This window comes from Cervus elaphus, chromosome 23 (genome assembly GCF_910594005.1).
Source record: "Cervus elaphus chromosome 23, mCerEla1.1, whole genome shotgun sequence".
NCBI lineage: Eukaryota > Metazoa > Chordata > Mammalia > Artiodactyla > Cervidae > Cervus > Cervus elaphus.
In genome coordinates, this window is record NC_057837.1 from 65,116,159 (window position 1) to 65,141,187 (window position 25,029).

The 25,029-nt window shown below is 52.5% G+C and overlaps 1 protein-coding gene across 5 annotated transcripts in view; it reads left to right on the forward strand.

The window, feature by feature from the left end:
- DLGAP4 (DLG associated protein 4) overlaps positions 1-25,029 on the forward strand; it is a 138,929-nt gene that overhangs the window by 81,744 nt on the left and 32,156 nt on the right. For all 5 annotated transcript variants that reach the window (XM_043884382.1, XM_043884385.1, XM_043884381.1 and 2 more), the window contains one exon: positions 24,067-24,428. In XM_043884382.1, the coding sequence (XP_043740317.1) occupies positions 24,067-24,428 (362 nt within the window). The remainder of the gene's footprint in view (positions 1-24,066; positions 24,429-25,029) is intronic.

A 25,029-nucleotide genomic window follows, 5' to 3' on the forward strand; every position in this document is an offset into this window, starting at 1 on the left:
CTAATTCTTTCCCACTGAGCCACCAGGGAATACATTGGCATCTACTCTCTGAGCCTAGGGGTTTACAGGGTACAATTGTAACTGCGCCCACGGTTTACTCATACCAGAAAGCAGGGCAAGAGTTTCGATGAGGGATTTTTGTGCTCCTTTGGAACAGACTTGAGCCTGAGAAGCCTGAGAAATTATGCAGACATTGGAGCAGTGAACTAGAGTGCCCTGTGCTGTCCCTTTTGATTGTAGTAATTCATTTGATCAATGCTTTACCACTTGCCAGATGCTTTGTTGTAAATGTGATCATTCTCAGGTATATTCATTCTTTTTATTTTGTTCTCAGCACATTAGTTTTCGATCCTTAATGTTTGTGTAGCCCGTTTTTGATTTGCAGAGAACTTTCTTTTTTTTTTTTTTTTTTGATTTGCAGAGAACTTTCATCCACCTTATCTCAGATTCTTATACAACCCTGAGAGGTCACTACTGTTCTTGTCATCCTCATTTTCCAGAAAATGACTTGACCAAGGTCCCTCTGGGATTCACTGACTGAGCTGTTGTTCACTTATTCAACAAATATTTATTAAGTGCCTGCTGTGTGCTAGGTGATGAGCTGGCCCTGGGGATACAGTGACCAGCAGAGCCATCTTAGAGACTTAGCTTCTGATCTTCCAGAGTCCCCTGAACCATCAGGGTCTAGCCAGGATCCACCCCAGTGGATTGTTATAACCTGTGAGCTTTTGACCTGGAGCATCATGATAAAACAAGCCAAGAGAGCAAGTCTCTGCAAACTGAACTTCAAGAGTGACAAAGGAGGTCTTTGGTAATGACTTAATTATTAACAAGAAGGTGAGGGAGGGCATTTTTACAGAAGGCCATCTGCTTCTCCCCAGGGGGATGGAAGTTGCCCAAGGGCGGCTGTACCTAAGATCCTGGCCTGAATTTTCTGCCACCTCCAAATATTTGATTACAGTCTGCACAGATGTGGAGCCCTGTGGCCATGTGCTAAGCTGGGGACCCTCCTTGCCTCCTTTAATATTAAATGAGACAGAATAAAGGCATATCATAGGATATCAGTCTGGAAGGAACTCTCCCAGCCTCCTCACTTTCCCATGAGTGGGGACCACGTATCAGAGGGGGAGGGACTTACCAGTATCCCATATGGAGAGAGATTCTTTTCCCCCTTTCTGTCTTACCAGCCCGACTTAGTTTCCCCAGTCCTTCTGGAGGAACTCCCCCCTCCCAGCTATACCTGTTGAGCATTCAAAGCCCTCTTCAAGTCCTTCTTATGCCTTAAGGCCAAGTTTTTCCCCTCCCCCGAGTCTTCCCTGCTACTTTCTCCCCTGCCCAGAGTCCTGTGGTGTCCAGGCTACCTCCATTTGCTCTTAGAGGCTGACCACCTATTCTGCAAGGTGACCAGCAGCCCTTGAGGAAGCTTCAAAATCCAGGTGTCTGGGCCTTGCCCCCAGGGAATGCAATGCCTGTCACCTAGAGGAAAGCTTCCTTGGGTACATTTTGCTAGAGTTCTTTTTTTATGTGCAAAAGTTATGCTTTTCTTGAGAAAGCAATCCACGTAGGTGGTTAAACATTTCAAACTTGTAGGGAAAAAATGTCCAGTGACAATTGCCTGTCTCTCACCTAGGCTCCTAGATAATCACTGTCAAACAGTCTTGATGTTTTCCTCCAGAAATATTCTGCATACTCGGGCAGCTGTGTCTGTCAGTACATCCCGTATTACTACCTGCTACCCCTGCTGTTCTGTTCCTTATCTTCTTCATGCAAGTCTGTGTCTGTTGTAGGTTATCCCTGCACCTGGCCGAGTAGTCCGTTGGCAGATGGGCCACCCATTGTTTATCTGGTCCTCTACTCAGGGACTTTTACATTGTTCCTGGCCTTGGTGTTATGAGCACCGTTCCCTACTCGGCTGTATGTGTGTGGGCAGGCATCACTGTGGGAGCCATTCCTACAAGTGGAATTGCTGTTTTCAAGAATCTGTGCACCTAAAATTCTGTTACCTTCTTTGCATCCTGAAAATCTGTATGTTTTGTAAAGCACCATGGTTAGGTATTGACTATGCTGATCCAGTCCACAGGGGGGGAGGCGGACCAGTGTCACTCAGCAGTGCTCAGCCAGTGAGGTGTCTCTAGAGTAAGGTGCAGATGGGAGGGAGGAAGGGAGGAATGAAGGGAAGAGATAGGCTGGGGGACACATCAGAAGTGGAGCCTGGATGGGGGGAAGGGATGCTGTTCTAAGTACCTGGGGACCTGTTCGTGACTTGGTCTCCAGGGAGAGATGCCTGCCCCTACACATACACACACACACACACTCACACACACTGTATCCTCCTTCCTCTGCTTCTCTGGTGTGTGCCACACCTGCTTGGCAGCAGCTAGGCCAGTGAGCTCATTGGTCCAGCAAATATTTACTTAGCTCCTGAATCCAGTTCTGGCTTGGCTACTATGTCTCTGTGCCTTTCCGAGCCTCAGTTTTCCTCATCTGAGAGATGGGGAGGTTCCTCCCTGCCTTCCTCATGTCACCAGGCCAGCCAGTGGGAAAACTCCAAAAAACAGATGGTAGTGGTCTTAGCCATACTGTGGCAGGCACCCCGGGGTCAGCAGAGAGTGAAGCTTGGACCCATCCTAGGTGGTATGCTGTCATTCTTGACAGATGGCCTTGTTGGCCCTTGAGTCAGGAGTTTCCAGGCAGCTGTTGATGTCTCCTCTTGTACCAAGACCAGGTCGGGCTCGTTCCCGGGGTCTTCCTGACTTTGCTTTGTCCCAGGGGCTGCTCAGATAAGAGAGTTGAGTTGACAGGAAGGGGAGAGAGAGACAGGGAGATGAGGGAGGGTCTCCACACAGTGGCCAAAGTTTTGCATCCTCCACAGGAAGACCCACAAGGATGACCCAAAAGGTCATCCTCTGGTCATTTCTGCAGCTGCTTTTCAGTTCTCAGTGGTGGCAGGGATGAGGAAGGGGCAGTTCTGTCCTTTTTCTAGTTTAAAAAGACACTTGAAATCACTAGCTGAGTTCCTCCTCCTGTTTTATCAGTGGGGAGACTGAAGCCGAGGTTGAGGCCCTCCTCCCAAGTGAGAAGTCGAGTGTTCAGCACTTAACTCTCACTATCTCTCCCACGTCGTCCCCGTCTTAAGTTTCACTTTAGGGTTAAAAACCAAAGTGAAAGAAAAAGATAAAGCAGGAAGCAGCCGCCCCGAGACCCAGTCCAGGCCGAGGTGGGCCCTGGGGGGCCTCACAAGGCCTTTGCTGGCAGGGGAGCAGGCGGGAGCAGGCCTCTTCCTGACCGGCTCCCACCCTGGTGCTGGGGGCCTGGCTGGGTGGGGGCCGGGCAGGGCCCCGCTGGGAGAGGCACCAGGCTGCAGACAGGCGGTGGCCTCCTGGCCGGGCCCACGCTGTCTGGGAGACGGCCAGTTCGACGGGTTCCCCCCGGTAAAGTCAGCCTCTCCCAGGTGTGGCCCCAGGTGGGGAGCAGCTGCCTTTGAAACTCCCGTCCTTCCGGGGCAAGGCCGGGCTGGAGCTGGGCCCGTGTTGGCCTGGGAAATCAACCCTGGCTTCCCGAATCCAGCTTGCACAGAGCAGTTCCAGTCTCCCTGAAGGTAAGAGCTAGCGCCCCGTCTCCACTGAGAAAGCTTTTAAACTTTCAGTCCCTGTGGGCACTTACCTCACTCCCTGGCAGTTTCAAGGACCCAGATGGCCTGAAAGCCTTTTGTCCTGATTGTGGTTCCAGCCCCAGGGGCTTGGAGAGGACGGGGCGTGGGGAGAGGGAGCTGTGTGCTTCTCCAGGAGTCGATAGGTGGCCTCCAGCAAGCCCCTGAATCTCAGGTTCCCCATTTGTTTCTTGGCAGGAACGAGATCCTTCTAGCTCTGTCTTTCAGCCGAATCGATCTTGGTCCCTCGGGAGCTAGTGAGAAAGTTCTAACACACTTTGGGTTTGCCCGTGTGTTTCAGAGATGAACCGTTGCCTAACCACCTGCTGTCTCAAGTTCCTGTTTCTCTGTGCTTTTTCTAAGGAAACTCTCAGCCTTGCCAAAGCAGATATGATAACAACTTGGTTGCTTCAACAAATAGGATTTTTTGTCCACCTCTCTTCCTCTCCTCTGCACAATCCCAAGGTCCTCAGGCACAGAGCTATGTTGGTTCAAGTCCACTCCGGGAGGGCACACACTGAACACAGTAGGTGATCTGGAAGTTGTGTCTGAGCGACTGCACTGACAGTCCACACTGGACCGTGCTGCTCCCCTGGGAGGCAGAACCCGGCGCTTACAAAGCCCAGCCGTGTCCCAGAGCCCGCATGCCAGGGGTCATGTAGCCCGGTAGCTAGGAGCATAGATCTGGAGTCATGCTGCCGGGATCCAGATCCTAGACTGCTGCCTGGAGCTGTGAGGCATTGGCGAGTTGCTTAATCTCTCTGAGCCTCAGTTCCTTCATCTGCAAAAGAGAGATGATAATACTGATATCATACGAGTCACAGTGTGAGGACGAGAGTGTGTGTGTGTGCGTGTGTGTGTGTGTGTGTCTGTAAAGCACTCAGCTCGCTGCCGGGCACGGTGGGAGCACTTAAGAAATGTTTGCCCTGCTCTTATTGATATCCAGAGAAGATTGGGAATATTTAAAGACCATCCCTGTCCCGTGCCTGGAAAAGTACAGATGCACCTGGTGTTTGGAGAGGAGTTGGTCATCTGATGGCTCTTTGTCAAGTGTGGGGCTCTGATAGGGAAGATGAAGCCAATTGAGGCAGGCTTTAGAGAGGACCTCAAAAGCTGGGTAAGCTCCAAGTGGATGGAGGTTTTTAGGGGAGGGTACCTGGGGTAGGAGAGGGAAGTCAGGGGCTGGTTGTCCAGGAGCCTGGGGATCTGAGTCAGGCTACAGAAGCCTGCCCAGGGCCGTCAGAGTCCACCAGGCACTCAGCCAGGGTTTATTTCGGCACGGTCATCATTCCATTGGCCAGTTTGCTTCCCCAGGCTGTGATGAGGAGTCTGCTCTTATGTGTTGTGAATACAGTAATAGATCCAGGCTCTCCTGGAACGTTCTTGCCTTCCCAGGCTTCCCAGGCTGCATGAGGTGCTGTCGGCCCAGCACAGGGAGTGGTAGCAGTCAGGAGGTGTCAGCCTGCGGGGTGGGAGGAACTGGGCTTGTCCGACAGTACCTGTGAAGGCAGGGCAGCCCGAGCTGCTGCCACCACAGCAGATTCCTCAAAGGGGGCACGCGCAGCAGTGTGTGGGAACAATCCAGGGGAAGAGGACTTGGGTTCATCCCAGCCAGCTCCTCCCCGCCCCCACCTCCACGCCCCTTTCCAAACAATCGGCCTTTCATGCCAGGTGCTGAGCCAGGGGAAGAAGAGGGAACAAGACAGACTTGGTCTCTCTCCTCAGGGAGCTTGGAGACCCCATCCGAGCAAGTACGGATACACAGGATACTGTACAATTGAGATCAGAGCCGTGAAGGAAACATAGTTGCTGAGAAGGATTTTCTCAGAGAGGATGGGGAAGGCACCTCGGGGAAAGTGGGGTGGAGAATGGGAAGGAGGCAGGCCAGGGCAGATTGGGAACTGCAAGGGGCAAGACCCTGAGGTGTAAGGCGTTTGGTGTATGGAGGGAACTGGGACAGGTTCGGGTCTGAAAGGGTCTGCAAGGTCAGGGCCGGGCCTGGCTGGGCTTGGTGAGCCTGGTTAAGTAACATCAGAGCTTCCAAATACTTACATCATCATCGCTGTCATCATCAGGTTTTCACACTGATCATTAGTCATCAAGAAAAAACTTCTTCAGCACTCCCTACTTACTGCTAACGCCCTTTCACATACTACTACAACAGTGCATGGAGCCCTGTTGCTTCCCTTGCTGAGGGAGGCGGGTTGCAGTTAGTACTACTGCTTTTAGAAATGATGGGGCAGAGAGGTAAAGTGACTTAACTGGAGTCACACAACTTAACCAAGATTTGAAATCCTGATTCACCACTATTTCTTTTCTGTCGACTGCTTTTGTTTTGTTTAAGAAGGCCAAAGCAGAAGTGTCTTGTTTCTTTTTAGCCAGATTGCCATTCCAAAATGGCTCATGCTCAGTCGTGATCGCTCTTAGCGATCCTTTGAACAGTAGCCTGCCAGGCTCCTCTGTCCATGGGATTTTTCAGGCAAAAATACTGGAGTGGGTTGTTGCCGTTTCTTCCTCCAGGGGATCTTCCTGACTCAGGGATCAAACCCACGTCTCTTGCATCTCCTGCATTGCAGGCAGATTCTTTACCCTTTGAGCCATTGGGAAGCCCAGTTTAAAAGTTTTGGTGTAGAATGATGTCATAGTGATTGTGTTTGGGCACTGGGATTAAAGTGACTTTAACTTTTCTATACTGTTATACAATATATTTATAGTTCTTTTTTGTTTTATTTTTTAAAATATTTTATTTATTTGACTGCGTTGAGCCTTAGTTGCAGCACACAGACTCTCTAGTTGTGGTTCATGGACTCTGGAATGCACAGGCTTCAGTAGTTGTGGCGCATGGGCTTAGCTGCTCTGTGGCATGTGGGATCTTGGTTCCCGGACCAGGGATCCAACCTGAATCCCCTGCATTGCCAGGTGGGTTCTTAACCATTGGACCATTAGGGATGTCCCAAGTTTTAATTTTTTTAACCTCCACATTTACCTTCCCTCTAACTCCTTTCCAAGGTTCTGATACTAACACATCCATCTCTACCCTTGTAGACCTCCAATCTTTTTAATTTTCTATTTGCATTTTCAAATTTTATTTATTATTTATTTTCATCTGCACTGGTTCTTCATTGCTTAGCTCAGGCGTTCTCTAGGTGGAGCAAGTGGGGGCTGCTTTTCATTGGGATGTGTGGGCTTCCCCATTGTGGTTGCGGAGCACACGCTCTAGGTTTGAGGGCTTTAGTAGTTGCAGCACGTGGGCTCAGGAGTTGTGGCTCCCGGGCTCTAGAGCACAGGTTCAGTCGTGGTTGGTTGGTTGCCCCACAGCAAGTGGGATCTTCCCAGACCAGGGATCAGACCTGTGTCCCCTGCACTGGCAGATGGAGTCTTAGTCCACTGCACCACCAGGGAAGCCCTGTTTGAATTCTGATGTTTTTCCGCCCCCACCCCCCCCTTCTAAAATTTCTACTTCCTGAATCTCAGGAAATAGTCTCAGATTATTAGTCAGCCCCTGCTCATAAATACATTGAAGTCAAATCAGAAAATTCATGCTTAAAGTAGCTTTAAATATTTTATTTGTGACTTCTGGATTTTGGTGAAAAATCAGTGTGATGACTGGGGCTCATTTGTAGAGAATTCCTCAGTGGACTCTAACTAGCCCATTTTTTAAAAAAATTGCGGTTAAGTATACATAAAACTTTACCGCTGAAACTGTTTTTAAGTGCACAGTTCAGTGGTATGAAGTACAGTTCACATCTTTTACAGCTATCACTGCCCTCCATCTGTTTTTATCTTTGCAGAGCTGAGACTCTGTACCCGTTCCCTCCTCCTCCAGCCCCTGCAAATCACGCTTCTACTTTCTGTTTCTGTGACCGAGTACCTCATGTGCTAGCCCATTTTAAGGAGGTATATTTGAAAGGAGGAGTAGGTGGTGTCTGAATAACAAACTCATTGGGTTAACTCTCCAAGTTAATGCACACCACAGCCCTCAAACTCTATGTGGCTGGGTTCCAGCAGAGTTTTTAAAAGGCTGCTCATCTCCCAGGAGGGCTCTCTCCCCAGAGGCAGCCTTGGTTCCCACGCCCGCGGTGGCTGTGTGGAGCCTGGGCACAGCTTCAGGATCCTTCTTAACACAGGCAGGTGCTACTAATCAGCCAGAAGCAGCACACCCGGTGGAAACTGTGCCGTCCCCGCCTAGTGCCGTGCCCAGCCTTTACAGATCAGCATCAGTCCTAGGGGGGAAAGGGACCATTTGAGGAGCTAGTGATGTCACAGGTCTCTTTGTGAGGACAGCCTGAAGCCTGGGGGAGGTGGGGTGATAGGTAATGCTTGCAAAACATCAGGGCAGAGCAGCTCCCAGAGGGGTGGAAGTTGTCAAGGTAAAGTCCACTTTCTGCAGGTGCTCCTCAGAATGCAGGCTTGGGCTTGAGGTCTGTATAAAAGTAAATGCTAGCCGGAGTCCGCCAGCAGGAAGGGGAGACCAGACTTTCTGCGGTGACTTCTAAGCTTTATAGGAATGTGTGCTGTCAGTCTCCTTGCCAGCAAACTTGTGTTTTTGGTGTGAGACCAGATGCTGTGAAGGTTGGTTTCTGGAGATTGAAACCTGGAAGGTTTTGCCCTCACTTAGTAGATAGAACCCAGCTTGCCGCGTGATGCTGAGCAAATCCCTCAGCCTCTCTGAGCCTTCATTTCCTCAGCGGCACAAGGGGCAATGGTGAAAACATTTCCTTGTGGGTATCAAGTGTAAGGACCTCAGACAGTGACAGGGCCACAGCCGCCGATGCCTGAGCAGGTGAAAAATACCGGTGACCATGACTATTAGTCGCTAATATTCACCCAGTCCTTACAGGAGGTCTTACACTGAGCCATTGTGCGGGCAGGATTCTGTGGACAGGGTTGGGAAGCTGGTGACCTTCCCTTGGGTAGGTGTTCTTTCAAAGAGATCTTCCCAAGTGCCACCATGTTGTGCTTTTAGAGGTGGTCGGGAAAAACATCGAGTAGAGAGGGGTATGGAGGCGTGAGGGGGAAGCCAATAGTCACAACTTGTCCCAGCGCCTCTGTCTTCCACTTGTCAAGTCACCTCTCACAGACTCTTCCTACTGCAGTGTCCTCAAGGTCTTCCGGGGGAAGGCCCTGCAGCCCTGCGCTGCTTTGGGGGTGAAGTCAGAGAATCCCGCCTCGTGAGTGGCAGCAGGCATTCTCCGGGGGACCCCTTCTGGGTGCCACGGGCATGGGAAGCATGTGGTCCTTGCCTTCCGGGGACTCAGGATCTAAAGGGAGAAGGAGAAAAGTAAGCAGGCCTGTGAAACATTGTGATGGCAGAGGCCTGTGACGCCTCTGAACGCCAGGGGGGTGACCCAGTGAGGGGCACCGGGCTGGGGCGGGAGGACAGTCAGGGAAGTCTCAGAGCAAGTAGTGCTCAGAGTAGACTGGAGGAGGGGGAGGCAGTAGGGTGCAGGAGGGGCGGTGCAGGCAGGGAGCAGCCATGCAAAGGCCTGGACGCTGAGAACATGGGGGGTGACATGGAGAGGGGGGCAAAAAGAAGTCGGAGGGGTGCTTGGCGAGGCAGGGACACCAGAGGTCACTACCCTAAAATATTAACACAGCAATGCAGGCGTGGCCCCGGGGGATGGGCAGGCGGCTGGGGTCCTCAGGGCCCTGAATTTTCCTGAGCCTGCCCCCTGGAGGGACAGGACACCTCGCTTCTGCCCCAGGCCAGAAACCCCCAGCTTCTGGGCCCTCGAATGCCTGGAGGGCCTGGGGTCAGATAGCTGGCCTGTGGGCCCCTGGCCCCGATATGCAGGCCCCTCAGGTAGGTGTATGGAGAAGGAAATGGCAACCCACTCCAGGACTCTTGCTTGGAGAATCCCATGGACAGAGGAGCCTAGCGGGCTACAATCCATGGGGTTGCAAAGAGTTGGACATGACTGAGCAACTAACATACACACAGGCAGTTGTAATGATGGTTCCTCACCTGCCAAGCCCTTTCCCATCTGTGGGAAGATGAGTCTTGTGGCAGTCCTCGGGCAGTGAACAGGGTGAGCCCGTATCCTTCCCATCTTACCAGCGGGAGCCTTAGTCATACCATGAGTCAGTGCAGAATGGTGCTCGCTCTCAGGGCCTCCCGACCTACAGGCTTCCTCCAACTCAGCAGCAGGTGTTGGGGGAGGTGAGAGCCAGGAGAGCCAGTGCCGGCTGCTCTCATGTTCTCAGGAGGGGGTTTCCCATCTCAGGTAGGGGCTCTGTGCTGCCAAACTGTCCAGAGCAAGTCCAGGTCCAGCCCTGACCATGCTGTCTTAGAGGTAGTCCTTCCTTATTTCCCTTGTGGCTTAGCCATCTGAACATTCTTCTCCCCCTCCTCTGATTATTAGAACCAATTCTCTGGAGGCCGAAAAAGAGTTGAACAATGAATATCATACACACAAAGATGATATCTGATGTCACATTGAGAACTGAGTGTGAAGTAGGAAGCAAAGAAAGAGCAAACATCTCAGGCCTGGGAGGAATCTTAGAGGACACACCCGTGGGAGCGTGAGTCCCTCCCTGCATCCATCGTGCCTGGGTCCAGCCTAGCTGACCACCTCCTGAGCAGCTCTGCCCCTTAGAAACTGCCTCCTTAGGATGAGGCAACATCTGCTCCCCCTGGACCCCCACCTTCCTGTCCCCCTTTGGTTGCACTGTGATGACTGGGACCACATATGTATGTGACAGTCTTCTAGGTATTTGAAGACTTTTCCAGGCTCCTGTTCCAGTCTCTTGAAGCCCCCCCACCCCTCGTGTTAGACTGGGCACAGCTCATGCCACACACGTGTCACACCCCGTCTGTGGTAGATCTGTGACACACGTCACTAGTCAGTTGCAGTAACTCTTGTTCCCTGGTGGCTCGGGCTTCCCTGGTGGCTCAGATGGTAAAGCATCTGCATGCAATGCAGGAGACACAGGTTCAATCCCTGGGTCGGGAAGATCCCCTGGAGTAGGAATATGACAACCCACTCCAGTATTCTTGCCTGGAGAGCTCCATGGACAAAGGAGTCTAGCGGGCTACAGTCCACGGGGTGGTAAAGAGTCGGACACAACTGAGCAACTAATACTTTCTCTTTCTTTCTGTTCAGTCAGTCCCAGGCTTTCTCCTGCAGTACTCCACGTGGCTGCACCCAGTCTGTGGAGCTTTACTTTATTGTGAGTTTCCTGAGGTCAAGGACTACTCATCCTGGGTCCCTGGTGCCCACCCAGGAACCAAAGTGTGGCCTCACTTGTCCTAACAGGAGGATGGATTAGAGACTTACCCCCAGTGCAGATTGTCCCCTTCTCATCAGGCTCCAGTTTGGCAACACCCCTGTCCACAGCCACCAACAGTCCCCACTGCTTTCCCCAGGAGCCCCGTGGGGCTGCCCCCTCCCTGGTCCTGCACCTTCCTCTGGTGGCATAGCCTCAGACTGTGTCTGTGATCCACTGGAGTCACGAAGGCATTTTCCCACATGTCTGCTGCTTTGTGTAATTGTCTAACTTGGGATCCTGAACTCAGGACCTTAATATAAGCTCCGAGGACCAGGGCCCTTTCCCTTCCTGTGTCCCTGTCCCCAGGCCTGGCACCACAGAAGGCAGCCAGCCTGGGCTGACCTGAGCTGAACTCACGGTTTTCCCCATTCACTGCTGCACCGTTCATCTCATCCCGTCTCTCGGCCGCCCGGGGTTCTTGGCTCCAGATTCTGTCACCAGATAGGCCACCTGTCACTCCAGGCACAGTGAATGAGCCTGTTAACACCGTGTTTCTATTCTGGGATCCGCTTGGTCATTCAGAATGATGAAAGAGGCCAGCAATCGAGGTGCACAGGGCCTGGCAGTGTCTGGCTTTGCACACTGGATGGGGGGTCCTGGGACAGATTGTCAAAAGCCAGGCTTTTTGTGACCCGTTACCAGGGTTTGACGTCAGCCCTCTGGGAGTGAGGATGGTTTTAGAGGCTCGCTCTTTTAACTGGCACTTCCCAGGCTGGGCTCCTGGGACTTTAGAGTTTTGGAAAGGCCGCAGCGAGGTTCACATGCTAGAGCCAGCATTTGACAAGTCAAATAGTATTTGAAAAGCCAAATCTTGGATCCTCCATCCTCTACTCCTCCGCCAGGCCAGGCAGGGGCTGTCCACATCAAGTTTTTCTGTTGGGCTGGAGCCATAGTGGCCCTGTAACGGGCCATCTTCTACTTGTCAGCACCTCCTCACTAGAGTTTATAGCTTTAATGTACAAGAAAAATCATGATTCAGTAACTGCTGGCATCTCTTTAAAGCTTGGACTCCCAGGGGTGATAGTAATAAGGTGTCCTGCGGGGTAGGGCAGGGGCCTCAGCAGAGCTTCTGGCAGAGCCAACTCTGCAGGCAGGTCTCTGGGGAGAAATAAAAGGATGCTTGCGGGAGATTCCAGAACAGAACGGGTGGCAAGGGGTGAATGTTGCCTGACAGGTTGCTGACTGGATACAGTCGTGGTAATGATGGAAATGTTTTTTGAGAAACAGCATGCTGGTTAGGGGCTGGAGGAGGTAGGGCTCGGCCACAGGTGGGTGACTCCCTGAATGTCTGGAGCTGGTGGTCTCCAGGCTGGGAGGTGGGGTGGGGGGCAGGGGGACATGGGGAATACACACACACTCAGAGCTCCGGGCAAGGTTGTTGCTCTGGTACCTGCTCTTTGGGGAGCAGCACATTTGCCTTTCTGACCCTCAGTCTCCTCATTTGTACTATGAAGAGGTTGAATTAGTCTGGTGGAGCTCAAAATACCACATGGGGAAATTCCACATGGAGGGGAAGAGGAAAATGGAGCCCCCCCGAGGGCCCTTGCTGGGAGTCAGCCAGGCTCCCCAGGCCCTCTTGGGGGTCCCCAGAATCTGGCTCAATAATCACTGGAATTACTGTCTCCTCAGACCCTGGAATTTGAGAGTTTCATATCCTCGTTCCAGTCACAGTACCCTGTCAACCAGCTATGTGACCTGGGACAAGTGGCCTAACCTCTCTGGTCTCTGCTTTGAGGCTGTAGTGAGATTTAGCCGAGCTGGGAAAGTCCTGAGTGACTGGGAAACCCATGTCAGGGGTTCTGGTATTTTCTGGTAAAGGGTCTGTGTGTCCAGGACTGCACATCCAGGGGAGAAGGGTGCTGGGTGGCCGTGATCACAGGCAGGCAGGGCACCTTTTTTGTCCATATGCTGGGGCTCTGGTCCAGGAGCACCAGACCTCTGTCGCCATGAGCAGCAGAGCCAGAGGCACCACCAGCTAACCCACTCAGAGGATATTGCCAGACCCTGTGTGAGGACCAAGACTAGGGTTCTGACTGGGGCGCTGGCCTGGCCAATATCTCGCAGGCCTGGCTGAGTGGCACCTGCCTTCAGTCCTGGGCAGGATGGTGAAGCAGCAGCTAGAGTGCTGGCTCTGGAATCAGAAAGCCAGAGCTCAGATTCTGGCCGCCTGACCTGGGGCTGTTAACTTCTCTCTGAGCCTCACTGTCTTCCTCTTTGAAGTGGGAACGATAGGCCTGGTGAGGAGTTGATGATCTGATACAGTTACATCTTTTCATGCTAGGCCAGTTCACGACCAGCCCTCCGTCTGGGGTGATGCCCTGGAGCTTATGAGTCATCTGACTGGCAGCTCGCTGTCCTCAGAGAACCAGATGACCTGAACTGTGGGTCCATCCGGAGGGCATTGCTTAACCCCATCCTCCAGCCCCTCTGGCCTGAACATGTCAGGACAGAACCACCTCAGACCTTGAGCCCAACTGGGATGTGAGCGGGGCTTTCTAAGGAGCAGCTGTCTCTGGAGGGTGCCAAGGCTGTTGCCCCAGCAACCGAGCAGGTCCTTCTCAGGCAGCTGCTCCAGGGCCTTGAAGAGGGGGCAGCCGTTTGTGTTCCTGATGGGCTCTACCATCCCCTGTGCCCTGGTGCCATGAGCCCGCGACCAGACATGGCCTGCCAGCAGAAGGGGTTTCTCCGCTTTCGCCCAGCAGACCTGACATAGTGCCAGAGGGGCCTCCTGCTGCCTTGATTTCAAAGTTCCAAAGGGTCTCCTGCCTTCGCAGGAGGTTCTTGGGGACCAGCTTTCTGAGGTGCAGGGGGAGAGGAGCTGGGGTTCCAGAAGGAGCAGGGAGGTCTGAGGGCAGCAGTTCCAGCAGTCACAGACCTCTGTGCCATGGGCCTTGTTAGCAGGCGGGCATGTACCAGCACAGTGGTTTTCTTTTTTTTTTTTAAACTTTGGATTAACTAACTCCATTTTTTAATCTTGAGGTTTTATTTATTTATTTTTAAGACCAGATATTTCTGGCTTCGCTCACCCATGTCTCCACCTGACAGCCAGGGGCCAGAGGCATTAGAGGCCTGGTGTCCCGTAGACGTTTAAACTTCTGATGCCCATTCAAGGCCAACCCACTTAGCTGGGAAAACTAAGGGATTAGACCCTGTGCAAAGTACACGGCCCACCATGGTCTCACAGAGCAGACTTTTCTACACAGCCACTCTTTTTTCCTTTTTAATAGTTTTTATTTATTTATGGCTGTGTTGGGTGTTTGCTGCTTTGAGGGCTTTTCTCTGGTTGCGGTGAGTGGGGCCTCCTCTTCATTGCGGTGCATGGGCTTCTCGTCGTGATGACTTCTGTTGCTACAGAGCACAGGCTCTAGGTCCTTGGGCTTTAGTAGTTGAGGCACATGGGCTTAGTAGTGGCGGTTCCCAGGCTCTAGAATTCAGGCTGAGTAGTAGTTGCAGCACACATGGGGCTCCGAGGCACATGGGGTATTCCCGGACCGGGGATCGATCCCAAGTCTCTTGCATTGGCAGGCGGATTCTTTACCACTGAGTCACCAGGGAAGCCCCACAGCCACTCTGGAAAGCTAAAAGCCTGTTCTCTCATCTATAAAACATCAGTGATGATTATCTCCCCTCCCAGGCTTGTGTCTGGAATAAAGTAGTACCTGGCCCAGTACTCACTCAGTCATGATCCTTTTAAATCTGTGCGTAAGATAGGCCTCGCCTGGAAGACATTGCTCGAAGCACGGCTTCATCACTTAACTTCAAACAGAATTGCTCCAAGCTTTACCTCCCACCAGGCTGCACTTGTATAGTGTGTGTGTGTGTGTGTGTGTTGGGGGCTGACCTAAAGGGATCTTTTCTCTTTGTTTTTTATTTATTTTTTAAAAACTTTTTATTTTGTTTTGGGATGTAGTTTTTGGGAATACAATTTATATTGGGATATTGTATTGGGAATACAATTTATATTGTATTGATTAACAGTGTTTTGATAGTTTCAGGTGAACTGTGAAGGGACTTGGCCATACATACACATGTATCCATTCTCCCCCAAACTCCCCTCCCATCCAAGCTGCCACATAACATGAGCAAAGTTCCATGTGCTATACAGTAGGTCCTTGTTGGTTATCTATTTTAAATACAGCAGTGTGTACATGTCTATCCCAAACTCCCTAACTATCCCTTCCCTCTATCCCTACCCCTTGGCAACCATAAATTCATTCTCTAAGTCTGTGAGTCTGCTTCTGTTTCGTAAATAAGTTCATTTTCTTTTTTTCCCAATTATTTTCATTAGTTGGAGGCTAATTACTTTACAAATAAGTTCATTTTTATAATTTCTTTTTAGATTCTGCCTATAAGGGATGTCATACAGTATCTCTCCTTCTTTGTCTGAGTGACTTACTTCACTCACTGTGAGAATCTCTAGGTCCATCTATGTTGCTGCAAATGACATTGTTTCATTCTTTTTAATAGCTGTGTAATATTCCATTGTATATACGTACCACATCTTCTTTATCCATTCCTCTGTCAATGGACATTTAGGTTGCTTCAATGTCTTGGCTGTTGTAAACAGTGCTCCAGTGAACTTCGAGGTGCATGTATCCTTTCAGGTCATGGTTTTCTCCAGATGTATGCCCAGGAGTGGTGTTGCAGGGCCATATGGTAGCTCTATTTTTAGTTTTTTAAGGGACCACCATATTATTATCCATAGTGTCTGTACCAATTCACAGGGAGTTTTTCAGAGTGTTTGCCCTGGGCATCAGATTATAGCTCCAAGTCAGGAGTAACTCATTCTTCCCTGAGCCTCAGTCTATCCAGCTGTCAAACAGGTTTGTTCAATCATTCAATAAATATTTACTGAGCTCAACCCTGTATTGGGCTTGGTGCTGGGAAAGCATCTCAATTCTATAAAATATTCAGGGTCCAGTCGGTAAAGAGTCTGCCTGCAATGCGGGAGACCCGGCTTCAATCCCTGGGTCAGGAAGATCCCCTGGAGAAGGAAATGGCAACCCACTCCAGGACTCTTGCCTGGAGAATCCCACCGACAGAGGAGCCTGGCAGGCTGTAGTCCGTGGGGTCACAGAGAGTCAGACACGACTGAGTGACTAACACACACACTCTCTCAGGAAGCTATGTTAGATCCCCAGGATGTGTATCTGGTCGGGGAGAGGACAGAAGACAAGCGAACCAGTAGGTTATCAGTGTCCGATGAAATTAACAAAGTCCTCAGAGCAAGAACAGCAGCTGTAGACAAGAGTGGTTAGGGAGGACCCATCAAGGATATGACCCCTGAGCCAAGACCTGAGTGGGCAGCAGTGATGAGAGCAGCTTAGGAAGGAGTAGGTGTGCAGAGATGGGGGTGGGAGCATCACAGACAGGGAGCAGCAGGTTCAAAGGCCCTGAGGTGAGCACACACTTGCAGTGTTTATAGAACAGCAGCGTGACTGGAACAGAATGAGCAAGGGGGAAGTGCAGGAACTGAGTGAGCCTGAAGGGGCAGTGCCTGTCACAGGCCAAAGTAGGCAACGTTATGGAGTGGGGAGCCTTTGAAAAACTTCAGAAAAGGGAGGCAGTAATCTAATTTGTACTTTGAAATAACTCCTTGGGTTACTGTCTGGAGCGTGGTCATGGGTGAGTTGGGCCACTGACAAAGCAGAGAGGTGGGAGGGTAGGAAGTGGAAGACTGGACCAGGCTGATGGGATAGAGAGGAGCCTGGCTCTGTGACATGTGCTTTTGTGGGGGAGGCCGGGGAGGAGCGGGTGGGACTCTCCAGGCTCCTGGAGTGTGTAGCTGAGTGCAGGGGGTCCCCTCTCCAGGAGAACAAGGCCGACGTGAGGGAGTGAGGCGCAGGTTCATCTAGACACTCTGGACTTGAGATGGCCTTGGCGCCTGACGCAGGGCTGCCTCGTGTGCCAGGCCGTGAGATAGGAGGCAATAACGCCCTTCCAGCTGCAGTCAGGTCTGTGGGCTGTGGAATCCTCCGACTATAGACCAGTTCAGAGGGACTGTGTGAGGGATTCTCTGGGCAAGAAGAAGGTTGCACTGTTCCCGTAGTCTGGGCAGCCCCAGGAAACCAAGGACCCTATCCGAGAGGAGGCCGCCCTCTCTCAGGCCCCCTGGCTTCCCTCCACCACCTGAATTACCTGAATTCCACTTCGCCAAGCCATGCCCTGCTCGAATCTGCCCACGTCTTGAGCTCTTCTGCCTTGCTCCTCTGCTCAGAGCACCCCCCAACCTGAAAACCCTGTCTTTGCTTGCCTTCGGTGACTCTGGTCCATCCTGCCAGACCCAGTCAACCTTAATGTCTTCCAGAAAGGCCCCCAGCTGTCCCCCAGAAGGTGATCAGTCTCTCCTTCATCCAGAAACCATGGTGACTGAAGTTGCAGGGGCCACCCCAGGATTACAAAGCATCTCCATACCTGCCAGCTCTTTGGATCCCACTCAGAGCACTTGGGGTGTCACACCCCACTTTCTGGTTGAAGTAGTTGACCTGCTCAAGGATGTTGCCTCCATGTGACCCTCATGGAGTTGGTGCAGTGGCTGGGGCATGGGGGAGCGGTCAGACTTCAGGTAACTTGGGTTCAAGCCCTGGCCCTAATACTGCCTGGCTGTAAGGTGAGCTCGGCTGAGTCTCCTCACTTCTCTGAACCCCACCTGCAAAACGGGACAACAACAGACCTACTTCATATACCTTTTCTGAGGGTTTGTTTGGCCAAAGTCCAATCCATTCTCATTATTCACGGTACTTACACACATACTGTCTCACAGACACTGAATTAGCGATACTGAACCATTGTTCCAATGGGAAATGCAGAGTCCCTGCACGTCTACCAGCTGCCAGCAGAAAACACCAAGGTTTCTATTAAAGACACCTATTTAGTATATTGTGGATTTGTCAATGTGGAATTTGGCCAATAACACCATAACTGACACCTGAACAAAGCTTGTCTGACACACACGTTTTCTCCTTATGGAAAAAACATCTTCTTGCACTTAACAACACTGGACACCACTTCAGCACTATACTTCAGGCCATTTCAAACTGAGAAATCACCACCAGCAACAAAAAAACACAGAAAAATGTGAAAGCACAGCATTAAGTAGACCAGGAAAAGGAGGCTTGTTTACAGTATGAGCCGAAACAGAAGGACAGTGTCGCCTTGTTCATTGTCAGCTGGGAACCTGTGTGGTGGGCGATTCGAATTGTCGGTCTCTGCCAGTGGCCACAAAAGCCCCGCAAGTGTTGATTTAAAGGTTACAGATGAGTCTTCGTGCGTAGGCAAACTCACATTACAGACTTGGGAATAATGAGGGCTGGGTGTAGATGGAGCACTCGCTCCGTGAGGTCTGCAGTTAGTATTGGAACCGTCACCAACAGGAGTGTGTCCTGAGCACGTCCCCTCTGGACAGCTGGCTTTGTCTTCCCCAGAGTGTCACCTTGGTAACCTCTTGGCTCCTGTGGACTTCAGAGTGGGAGGTCAGTGCAGGTTCTGGAGGCCCTGAGGCCACCCTCCCGGACCCCCCTCCCCCCGAAGGGTTTGTTCCAGTTCCACTGGGAGGGAGGTGGCACCACGGAAAAGCTTCAAAGCAGTGGTGTGATTGGATTCCTTAAGTGGCCCATTGACCAGCATGAAAGAGGGATGGGAAAGGTAAGACAGGAGGTCGGGGAGCCAGGGAGCAGCAGTGTGGGGCATCTGGGGGGGGGCTGGCTCTCCATCAGGAGAGAAGGGAAGGATGGGGAGGTAGTTAAGAAACCCCTGGCTGGGTGCACTCAGTCCCCAGGAGGATGTTGGGGGGAGAAGTGCTGCCAGTCCCTCTTACTGGTGTTTGAAATTAAAGTTTGATGTTGTTGTTCTAAGGAGCAGTGAGGGAGGTGGTTCCAGGCTGGCACAGGGAGGGAAGAGCAGGGGGCATGTGGGCCGTCAACAGGAAAGTGGATCTCAGAGGCCAGTCTGTTCCTGGGATTTTCTCCCAGCATCCTCTGCTTTGGGGAGGGAGACAGGGAAGGAAGGGGAATTGGAGGCCGAGTGGGTGGGGAGCCTTGACTTCTGTTTTTATCATAGCAAGTGAGCCGCCCAGTTTAGTTGCGTGTTGACCTGTTGCATGAGACAAAGAGAGATCTTACAGGTTCTCAGACAGCCCTTCCTCCAACAAGCCCTCCCCGGAGCCTGGCAGAGCCAGCCAAGGGAGTGTAGGGGTCTGGCTTTGAGGTCAGATCTGTTTGCACAGGGTCTCGGGTGGGTCCACAGGCTCTTCTGCAGAGCCTGCGGCCATGGCTTCCACACTGTTGAGGCTGCCTCCTGCTCGGCTCCTGGGCACCAGCCGACCTGAGGGCCGGGCTGGGCCTCCAAAGCACTTGCAGGGGGGTTAGCCTCCTGAGGTTGCTGGGGAACCACAGCCACTCCTCTGAGCATGTGAACTCTGATTGGCCTTCTTCTGTACCTTGACATTAAAAAAGACAAACAACGTGCAGAAGCAAATTTATTCCAAGCTGAGAGTTTGCTGGGTAAAATCTTAGTGCAGAAGGCAGAAATGAGATAAAGGGGGCCCCTTCTCAGAAGAAGCAAGGGCTTGTGCACAGTGGGGTAGGGAGGCTGGGCTGGATGTCTGGGGCCGGGGGCAGGCGGCCTCGCACAGCCAACTTCTGTCTGAGCCTGGGCGTGAGGGACCAGCCGGGCCAAGGTTAGGGCAGGGAGGCACGCAGCCCCCAGAGCTCAGCAGTGCAGTGCGCAGACAGCGCTGGGGCTCAGCAGACGTTTCTCTTAGGATCTTTAAAAATACACACAAGAACCAGCTGGAGGAGCCAGTCATCCTGGAGTGATGCTCACCCCCAAGCTTCCCAGGGCAGGTCTGAAAGCTTTCCAGGGTGAATGGACACAGAGTTGGCCCCACTCACCACGCTGGTGTCAAGTGCGGCACACAGAACGTCCCCACACAGGGCAGGGAGGGCCGCAGTCACATCCTGGCCGGCGCCAACATCTTGGGTCTCGGGGCATTTTCTTCCTCTAAAGTTCATTGGCAAATGATGGTTGTGCACCCTCTCTGGACTGGGGACTGGCTGCCGACACGCATGGGACACACACTCAGTCAGAGACTTGGCCACAGGCCTGAGTGCCCCAGAGGAGAGGGTCAGACTCTGCCTGGGCCAGAAAGGGCTGGGGGTGGAGGGATGGGCCGGAGAGCAGGAAACACGGAGGATATGCAGAGGGGTTTTGCCTGAGATGATGCATGTGCAAGAGGGCTTCAGTGCATGAAGAGTGTGGCATGTTTGGGAAAGGGTGGGAGGGCTCTCTGAAGCTCGAAGGGGCATGCTGAGGGGGTGGGAGGGCGGGAGGTGAGGCTGTCGGGATGGGAAGGTGGGACCAAACAGGAAGGGCTCCAAAGTTGGGACAGGACTAGAACCTCAGGTTCTAAAGTGCCGGAAGCCTTCACTATGGCTAAATCTTGATTTTCAGCACCCGAGGGTTTTTTTGTAGTGGTGAGGTTCTTTTTCTTTTTTTTTATTTGTTTTTTTTTTTATTTTTTATTTTTTTTTTTTTTTGAGGTTCTTTTTCTTATTCAGCGAATACTTAGAGAGCTTTCTGTGCTTGAGACATCACCGTGGGCCTGGGATACGACCTGCTGTGCCAAGACAGACAGAGTCCCCCATCCACGTCAGGCCTGTAACCACTGGCAAGATTTGCTAAGATGAGCGGATGACAAACGTGGCAGGTGCTCTGATGGAGATGCTGAGAGACGCCAGATTAGGGAGCAGTCAGGGGAGGCCTCTGGGAGGAAGTGACCCTTGAAACGTTAGGAGCTGAGAGAAGCCTTCCAGGCAGAAGGGACAGCATGTGTAAAAGCCCCAAGGTGGGAGGAAGTGCGGGAGTTCAGAACACAGACTGGCTGCATCTGGATGCTGGAAGGGGCTGCGGAGGCGTCAGCCTGTATTTCTTGGCATTTCATGCCTGTGAAAGAGAACTGTACCATAAAGTCAGGCCCCATCCTCCTGCCCTGGGTGGGGGTGGGGGTACAGTGCTCACAGGTGAGTGACTCCCCCCACCCACAGAGGCCCCAAGGCCTCGAAATCCAGTCCATTAGTCACACCACTTGTCTGTCACCTGTGCCCCCAGAGACATAGAGAATCCGAGATAAGTTCACTTGTCCTTTTATCACATCTGGCTATCTGACCTGGCCTCCCCTAGTTCACGTTCTCTTTCTCTCTCTGTCTCTCTAATGAGTGGCTGCCTCAGCAGGACTCTGGCCTACACACCCTGAGAGAGAGACTGGAGGGTCAGTCCTCTGTTCAGGCCCTTGACTGTGGACAGTCCCATTGTCTCCTGGGTGGGGCGGGTCCCTGCACAGATTGACTCCTTCAGGCCAGTGTCAGCCTACAACACAAGTGGGAGACAAGGACCCCGACTGCAATCACAGGGCCTCAGCTAAGCTTAGAGCCCAGTTCTGGGTCCTCAGGCTCACTGTCACCCCCTTTAGGGAGATGTTCTTAGGGAAGTGTCCCCCCTTAAGCATTTTGAGCGGATTGAGACTTCCTCCTGGGGAAGAAAACTCCACTGATGCCTCCTTGGGACATTCAGGCCAACCAAACAAACGAATCATGAAATCCCCGGTGAGTCCGGGCTCTGCTGGCCGTGGGCTTCAACAGGCTGCTTTACGTGTCCAGCTCTTGAGGGAGACTGGCCCGGGCCTGGTCAGAGAACCAGTCCAGTCTCCCACCAGGGGCTGGGGAGTGGTAAACTTTTGGCTCACCCCTAGGCCTATCTCCCTCAGAACGAGAAAGCAGTCAGAGCCGTGCTGGCCCTGGGCTGTCTGACCTCAGTGATGTAGCAGGTACGTCTGTCCAAGGGGCTCCCGGAGCAGGCTGGGGAATTTTGGACAGAGGAGGAGCTGAGTGCTCTGAGCTCTGAGCTCCCGGAGCACTGAGTCCCCTAGACTGGATCAGGCACGAGACGTGGCTTCTGGCTCCGGGGCTCTTCTGTGGTGGCCTCTGTTGTTATTGAAGCACTCATGTCACAGCTGTCTCTCTGCTGAGGAGGGCCCCTAACTGTCCTGGTCCCCAGTGCGGGCCTGGCCTGGTACATGTGTCTGTCAGATGAGCAGACAGGTGGATTATCTCAATTACGTTTTTTATTTTTGTTGTTTGGTCACTCAGTCGTGTCTGACTCTTTGCGGCCCCACGGACTGCAGCACGCCAGGCTTTCCTGTCCTTCACCATCTCCTGGAGTTTGCTCAAACTCATGTCCATCGAGTCGGTGATACCATCCAACCATCTCATCCTCTGCCGTCCCCTTCTCCTCCTGCCTTCAATCTTTCCCAGCATCAGGGTCTTTTCCAATGAGTCGGCTTTTTATTTTTAGGCAATGATCACTTACATACACTTGCAGGAAATAATACAGAGGGATCCTGGTACCCTTTACCCAGTTTCCTTCAGTGATAAAATCTTGCAGAACTGTAGTCTGCTGTCCTAGTCGGAATACTGACATAGATACAGCCCAGCAATCTTACTCAGATTTCGCCATCTTCACTTGTATCACCTGTGGTGTATTTTATCGAATGTGCTTTCATCACAAGTGCAGGTGCCTGTATCCACCAGCACGGTCAAGATACACAGCTCCCATCAATTCGCACATACTGGGGTCTTCCCTGTCACCCTTTTATAACCAAGTCGCTTCATCCTCCTCATCACTCTTTCCCCCTAGTCTCCGCACAAACTGCTAATCTGTTCCCATCTCTATAATTAGGTCATTTCAGTAATGTTTTATAAATAGAGTCACATGATCTGTAACTTTTGAGATAGCTTTTTCATGAAGCATAATTCACCTGACATTCATCCAAGTGGTTGCTTGTATCAGTGGTTTCTTTCTTCTGGCTGCTGAGTGGTCTTCTGTGGTCTGGGTGCACCATAGTCACTCACCCATCGAAGGACATCTGGGTTGTTTCCAGTTTGGGCCTATATCATATAAAGTTGCCATGAACATGCACACATAAGTTTTTTGTGAACATGTTATCATTTCTATGGGCTAAACGCCCAAGAGTGTGGTTATTGGATTGCATGATATTTGCATGTTTAATTTTAAAAGAAACTGCCAGATCGTTTTCCAGGGTTGCTGTATCATCTTACATTCCCACCAGCCATGTGCGAGCGATTCCATTTCTCCACATCTTCACTAGCATTTGGTGTTGTCACCATTTCTTATTTTGGTCATTCTTATGTTTGCGTGGTGACATCTCGTGGGGCAGATGAATGGGTTCTCCTGTGTCTTCTCCACGGCCCCGGTGGCTCTGCGCCATCACCATCACCTTGATTGGCAGCCGCTTGAAGGCAAGGCTTAGAGCCCCTCCTCTGGCTCCTGTGGTCCTCACCTGGGTAGAGGCTGTTTCCATCCTCACTGGGGAACGGGCATTTGGAGTTAAGATGCCAAGAAAAGCCACTGGATGTGACCTCACCCCTCAGAGGAAGTAGCTTCTGCTAGTTGACCAGCATCTCCTGTTTCAGACCGAAAGTGGAGCCAGCCCTGGGCCAGGATCGGAAAGGGACACTGAGACCCTCCCTCCCACCCAGGGCAGGTCTTAATCCCCTGAGTCTTGCTGGAAACGGGGAGTCTGCCTGGGCGTGGTGGAATCTTGGGGGAGGCGGACTGGTGTGTGTTCTCACATAAGGAGGTGGAGGTGGTGCAGCGGAACGGCACCCTGTGGGGATGACTGAGCCCTGAAGGATGTGTTGGTCTTTGACCAGACAGGGAGGGGGCTTCAGCGCAGAGAAGCAGGGTGGAGGGAAGGTAGAGTAGGAGGGAAGGACGAGAAGGGGAGTGGCAGGTCCCAGTGAGCTTGAGGACAAGTGAGGTTAACCATTCTTTAACTGTCCTGACCACGTGGGTACCCCAGCTGGATAATGCCTTTTGTAGGACTAAGAGGGGGAGGGTGTGTTGGTCCCTGTGGTTGGTCCCCCACTAGACTTGACCTTGGCTCAGCATGAGGATGGGCAGGGCTCAGGTCTGTCTGTCTTGGTCATGGCTGTATCTGATCCCCATTCTCCTCCAGAAATCCTCACCGAGGCCAGAGCTAGGGTCGGGTCAGGTGGGACCTCAGCCCTGAAAGGGGCTCCAGAAGGCTGGCGGCTTCACCCCTGTCCTGCCCTCCTCTCACCCATCTGCAGGTTCATCATGCCTAGTGGCGTATAAGAAGACCCCGCCACCGGTCCCTCCACGCACCACGTCAAAGCCGTTCATCTCCGTCACAGTCCAGAGCAGCACCGAGTCCGCCCAGGACACCTACCTGGACAGCCAGGACCACAAGAGCGAAGTGACGAGCCAGTCTGGCCTGAGCAACTCCTCGGACAGCCTAGACAGCAGTACCCGCCCGCCCAGCGTGACACGGGGCGGCGTCACCCCAGCCCCCGAGGCCCCCGAGCCACCCCCAAAACATGCAGCTCTGAAGAGCGAACAAGGGACGCTGACCAGCTCTGAATCCCACCCCGAGGCCGTCCCCAAAAGGAAACTGTCATCTATAGGAATACAAGTAGGGGCCCCTTTCACACTCTGTCCTCGGCCTGCACCGCGCACCTGCCTGCGTGTAATTACATCTGGTGGAGGCCCACTAGGTCTCCCGGGTCACGGTGGTTTGTCTGTTCTGGGGGGTTGGCCCCAAGTGGCCAAACCAAATTCCACCCATAAGCCACGCCTTCCTCGAGGTCGCCTGAACATGGTGCGGGCCGTGCAGCTGTGGGCGTGTGTCCCTGCTCCAATGATGGGTTGTCCCGGTGAATGTAGTTACACTCAGCCAGCCATCTCCTGTCCACTGTTTGCCTGTCCTCCTCTGTCTGTCTGTTCACTCCACCCTTTGCCCTGCCAGCCGACGTGTGGGAGACAGGACTGGCCCGACAGTTCTCTGATCCAAGGTCAGCTCAGGTGCGGAGGCTGCAGCCCTGCCTGGTGGTGGGAGCAGCGTGGAGCGTAGATGCCAAGGGCCAGGGGGACCAGGACCCAGGGCCCTGGAGCCTTGGGGGTTGCTCCCGGGGGACTTTGCCCAGAGCCTTCTCGGGCCTTGGGGACAGGTAGGTTGCCAAGCCCACAGCAGATTGAGAAGTGGGACATCGGTCCTGACGCCTCCCTCCGCAAGA